Below are 6,000 nucleotides of genomic sequence, written 5' to 3'. Positions count from 1 at the left end.
GTCATTATTGTTTCCTCAAACACTTTGTATTCTGTAAAGAAGAACTGAACAGTTTTATCATACATTCTTCTTTGAACCTATCTATGTTGTATACTTTCGTAGTACATATATTTTCTCTTTTTTAAACAATTCGGCTTCTGTAAATACAAATAAAGCAGTTTGTATTATGTTCTTCGTTTATCATGATTGTTCTTCAACACATTGTAATTCTTAAACGGAATTGAACAGTTGAGTATAAATTCTTCGTTCTCCATGCTTGTTTGTTCAAACATGTTATCATTAACAATATTGTACAGCGTGTCATATATTCTTTGTATATCTTGCTTGTTTCTTTAAACATTTAGTAATTCGTACACAAAGGTAAAACACCACACACTCGTTTAGTTTGCCCTCCTTGTTTCCTCAAACACTTCGAAATTCGTGAACGAAATTGTAAAGGATCTCTTTCATTCTTTCTCGTAATTGTTTATCAAATGTTCGTGTGTAATAAGCAGCATGGATAAAAACGTCGTCCATTCTCCTTCCTTGGTTGTTGCTTTACCTTCTTCGTAATCTGAAGACAAAATCGATCTTCCCCTATCACCTTCCTGGTCTTCTTTCCTTCCCACCTGAAGCTTTTTGTAATTCACAAAGAAGACATGGCAGACTGACGTGCTTTCTTCTTTCTTTATGATACAACAGGCAGGCAACGTGCTGAGTGATTTCATTGAACACACTTTAATTTGTCTGTGGAAGAACACTGGTGCGTATTCTCCTGGTCCTGTCGTGTGACTTCTGTTTGATTGGTGCTTTCAGCATCTAAGGCAGTAGCTAAAGAACTGTCTCGATTTCAGCAATCTCTCTCACCATGAACCTGAAACGAAAGTAATTGGACGAAATGTAATGTACATTGTGGAATACTACTGCACCTAATTTAAACATAAATAAATCATCAAGTCACAACGGGTCACCACATTTCTTGAGAATGATCAATTCACATCACCGCAACTGAACACAAACAATTGTAAGTCTATATAGTGCAGTCAAATTAGGAAAAATATAAGAACTAATTCATAACAAGCTGCCATTTGATACATAACTTCTTTATAGCATTAATAACATCATGTCAAAGTCCCCGGTGATCACCCGTAAACTCAGTCCGTCATACGTAGCGTACGGGTGATCGCCGGGGACTTTTGATATGTTGTTATTAATGCTATAAAGAAGTTATGTACCAAATTTTAGCTTCATGTGAATTTGGTTTCTAAAAAAATCGTCTAAAGTTACTGCACTATATAGTCAGGTTTCAAATCAAAGAATCTGCAATATGTCAGACAACATTGAGTAAAGTCAACTTGTTTGTGCCAACAACAACATTCTTGGCAGCTAGTTACAACGTTGTTCTCTCTGTTAATAAAATCTCATTATTATATTTTTAAAGATACCATCCCAATGAAGAAGGAAAATTGTTTGGGTCAGTGTAGAATGTTGTCAGCAACAGACAACTAGACGATTTACTTCAAAACACTATTAAATACGCAAATTATTATTTTTGTCTCCTAAAAATTTGGTTTACTTTGGTTTGCCCTCAACTACTCTCACACCGGTCTGATTTTCTATTTTACTTTATTTTTCGCACCCCTCCAATTATTGATTCATCGAATTTAAAATTTTGGGTGAGTCTGCACTTGAGCTATTTAGTACCCGTAACATATGTCGGAGACTAAGATATTCTGATTTCAGTTACAAGCTGAAGCTGTAAAGGTTCACTCAGCACAAACAAGGACAACACACACACAGTCCTACGAAGGTTATACTGGCCGTAGGTCCAGGCGCCAAAGCCTCGTCAGTCTGCAAAATGCAGTCTAGGGTGTACTACGTCGAAGGGGCACCCCTCCAATTACAAGTGCACCCTTCTCTACTTTTCAGTAAGGGTGCTGGCTACACGATGTCAATGTCACGAGGTCTTGCCTTTGCTATTTTTTCAAATCTTATTAAATTCTATTTTCGGCAAGTGGCTCGACAGAAGTAACATGCATGTTTTGTGTTTTAAATGGCGCATAATTGATTTTTCAATTTGAACTACCTCTCTTCTGACAAGATGAAAAGTGTAAATTTAAAGAATTTGGAACCCAAAAATAAATAAAGGAGCCATTGTTGCAATATGTGACTCATTTTCTTCCCCTTTGCATAAATTACGTTACATCTCTTCAACTAAATAATAATAATAATTGAAACCTGCTTTACAATATTCTTCTGTAACCATGCCAAGTCACGTGAAACTCGTCAGAAATTGAAAATAACAAAAAACCGCATTCACAGTTCAAAATCAAAACAGCGGTCTGACCGAGCCTTCCATGGTAGTTGTGTGGTTATCAACATCCATAGTACGTACTGAAAGGGTTGGAACGCTGTTCGTGTGGCCGATTCAATTGTTAACTTCAGAAGAGAGCAATGGGATTGCACATGAAACACCAATAATGCTTTCGTTCCTTCAATATTGTCATTTTCTTGTAGCGCGCATCCTGGCGAGAAATTCCAGTACTCTGAGAAATCTTGTCCGTATGTGATGTTACGAAATATGCAAAGACAAAGTGTGCCTCTGTTCGACACGATTTGATATTAAATGTAACATACAATTTATGAACTTCTTCAAACACATAAAAAAATTAGTCGCACTTCTGTCTCCAATTCGACATGTACCTTCGACCATCCTTGTCCCGTAAGGTGTCAGTTTGTAATCAAGGGGTCGAAGGTTCAATCTCCGGCGAATTGTACCATTTTCTTAATAGTGTGCATCGTGCCGCCTCGTCCTATTCGTTGCGCATGCGCAGTGAATGTCTATGTTACAGACTGGACGTGCCCGTGTCGTTTGGCGCTTGGGTCTGAACGCTCCCATAGATCTTCGAGCATCCAACATACAGACCAGGCTTGGTATCTGTGGCATCGTAACCGAGGCATTGAATTTTTCAATTACTTATACGAAAGTTGTGTGTATTTGTTTGAAGTCTAATATTGTGAGTTCATATACACACTAATCCGACTGGAATTATGGTTAGAAACTATACTGTACATTCACTGAGAATATATCTCTAGACTTCATTACCAGCGAGTGAAAGAGTTTCAGTCTTTTAGCCCACTTTATGCACAGATGGGCTAATCGGGGCTGGACCTACAGTTTAAAGTGGGATCTGAATCACTATGTGCCACCACCGAATATCGAATCCGTCATCTCTTGATTACAAAGCGAGGACGTTACCACTACGCCATCGGTAAGGCACAGCGAGTGAGAGAGTTAGCTGCAAAGATTTTTGGGAGGCCTTTGTGTTACCACAACATCGCACGGAAGCACACTGTAAGGCCAGAACAGAGGAACACATTCGGTTCCTCTTTGGAGAAGAAATTCCCAACAAGACAGGTACTAAGCAAACAGGACCTACTTGAAACTCTTGTTTACCTTTGGAACTAAGGCTTATGAACAGAACAGCCAGAAATTAGCACACCCCACAGCAGGATTCTATTTACCCTCTCTATCTTTCATGTAAGAAGCTTGTTTTGTATTCCAGAAGGAAGTTTGCTCTATTCCAGTGACTTCCAATTTGATTCCACGTGTTTCAGTAGCTGGAGAGACAGCGGATGTCTGTTTCAAAGATCCATCCTAAGTCTGTCAGTCTTTGGTCTACATCAAAATGACTGAATAGTGCACCAATATTTGTGATTGGGTCTGAGGTTAAAGAAAATATTAACTCCCTCTCCAGTAGAGTATAAGATTTAAGTGGGCCACTCGAAAATATTTCAGTATTTCCTCTATTTATATTAATACATCATAGTATCTAATACACGTAGTCTTCATCTTTTCTCTTATTTTTTAGCTTGGTTCATTGATTTTAAAATTTTGGGTGCGTCAGCACTTAGGCTATCTTGCAAGCGTCACATTATACGGGGTCCAGCCCCTTACCTGAACTAAATTATAACTAATAAATAACTGTAACGTTGGAGGACTAACATATTCTTACTTAGGTTTAAAGCTGTGGCTGTAGAGGGGCACTCAGCACACACACACAGTCCTACGAGGATCATACTGGCCGTACGTCAAGACGCCAGAGCCTCGTTAGTCTGCAAAATGCAGTCCAGGGTGTACTACGTGGAAGTGAGATTGACGATGATTGGGTGTACTACGCCCCTCTTCTTTTTTGGTAGTCAGGGAAACTTCTTTCTAGCTTGTAACCATTACATTGAAAATTAATGGGACAGTTTCAACCCAGAACTGTCCGTGACAGTACAATGGGGCATTTATGTTTTCATTTCTAGGTTTTTTTTAAAAGGGTAGTTTGTAGGTTTCCAATATAATTCCACTTTATGCTCAACCGTTTGACGTCACCAATTTTTGCGATTAGACTTCCACGATATTTTGACAACTAGATGGCGACTGCATTCTGGAGGCAAAGCTGTTCTGTTGCTTCTGTTGTTTCGCCAGCAGTCGCAAATTGAGCCCGGACATTATTGTAACTTAACTTTCGAAATGTGCGCATGAATATATTGCAAGGCATGGTAAAGTATGTAAAGTGCTTAAATATGTAACTTCCAAAAAGTTGTTCCCTATTCTCATCCTGTTATGTTTATTTCTGTACAAAGAATCACAAAACTGAATCTGACTGAATGAACTAAATATTTTTACTGGTTTTTGACAAAAAATAAGATTTTATTGCTAATGTTTATGAACGTCCAAAGAGAGAAATATTTTTTTGTTACACAGTAGTTGAAAAACTGATATTAGTTTGCGATAAAGAATTGTACGAAATAACTCTAATATACTTTCAGGTAAAGTACATATGAAGTAACGGATATTAAAACTAAAGATACAAACTTGAGAGCAAAAATGTCGGCCAGATCATAAATCACATTATATTGTGCTGATAAGCAATTAGGCGAAACGGGACTACACAATCAAAAATTAACCTCTCAGTCAGGCACGTAGCCAGGGAGAGGGCTGAAGCCCCCCCGAAATCCTACAAATATCAAATTTAAAGAGTGTATAGTGGTAATCAATTTTACTTCCTTAGAAGGATTAAATATTAGATCGAAAAAAATAGTGCATAATAGAGGAGCAGTTTATATTTTTATATTCTACCATAATCCAAATAAGAGCTAAATGGATCCAAAGCTTTCAAAATGTATAGTTTTCTTTGTGAGAGGTCACACAATATAAATTTTATGAGTAAAATTTGGCCCTAACTTTTAAAGCCTTTTTTAACGCAATGTGTAAAAGTTGATAACAAAATACAATAACTATGACTTTCAGTACACTAACTGTACAAAATGTAAGAAAAATAATGGACAACAGTTGTGTTGGATATTCACTCATGCGGTGGATCTAGTAGCAATGTCTTTCCAATTATATAATAATAATAATAAAGAATTGGATTAATATTGTAAAATGACAAATGTTATTATTTTTATTGTTATTATTATTTCTACTAATCAAGTTTTGTCAGTGGCCTGCCCTCTCACTAAAAATATTTCTGGCGACGCCTGTGCAGATTAGGGATGAGCCCCCCCCGAAATAAAATCCTGGCTACGAGCCTGCTCTCAGTCTCTCTTGCGATTCGTGGTGTAAAATATGTATACTTATAGTCAATTGACACTACAATAACATCTTTCCTTGAGTAAGGCATCGAGAATGTTTTATACGTAATATGCACGTTAAACTGGCTTGTTTAGTGCATACGAACCTTGAATTCTGAGCGCAGTGCAAGATTCACGCCTTAATGGTCTACTTATTTGCTGTGAGGCAGCTATGCTATAGTAATGTACTGATGCAACACTGTTCCAGTTGATTCAAGCACCTCAAGACTACATCAATATAGTTTGTTAGATAAACTCGCTGAAAGAAAAACATTGTCTCTTATCACTTGGCCAGTTTGATGGATATTCATTCAACCGAACTAATAATGAACTAAATAGGACTCCTGACTTTTATAAATTTAACCAAACGGATAAGGATTTAGAGTTAAATCACTT

General features: G+C 37.3%; 1 protein-coding gene across 2 annotated transcripts in view; it reads right to left on the bottom strand.

The window, feature by feature from the left end:
* Positions 1 to 249: 249 nt before the first annotated feature.
* Positions 250 to 6,000, bottom strand: part of LOC145999662 (glutamate receptor ionotropic, NMDA 2B-like) — a 957,426-nt gene continuing 951,675 nt past the window's right edge. Inside the window, exon 19 of one of the 2 annotated variants that reach the window (XM_083136793.1) lies at positions 250 to 853. In XM_083136793.1, coding sequence (XP_082992919.1) covers positions 811 to 853 — 43 coding nt within the window. In that variant the 3' untranslated portion in view covers positions 250 to 810. The remainder of the gene's footprint in view (positions 854 to 6,000) is intronic. The other variant, XR_014443422.1, reaches the window with a different exon arrangement.

The sequence above is a fragment of the Lepisma saccharinum genome, chromosome 15 (assembly GCF_977018435.1).
Source record: "Lepisma saccharinum chromosome 15, izLepSacc3.1, whole genome shotgun sequence".
NCBI lineage: Eukaryota > Metazoa > Arthropoda > Insecta > Zygentoma > Lepismatidae > Lepisma > Lepisma saccharinum.
Note: the sequence above shows the minus strand (reverse complement) of the source record. Positions and strands in the feature narration are given on the sequence as shown.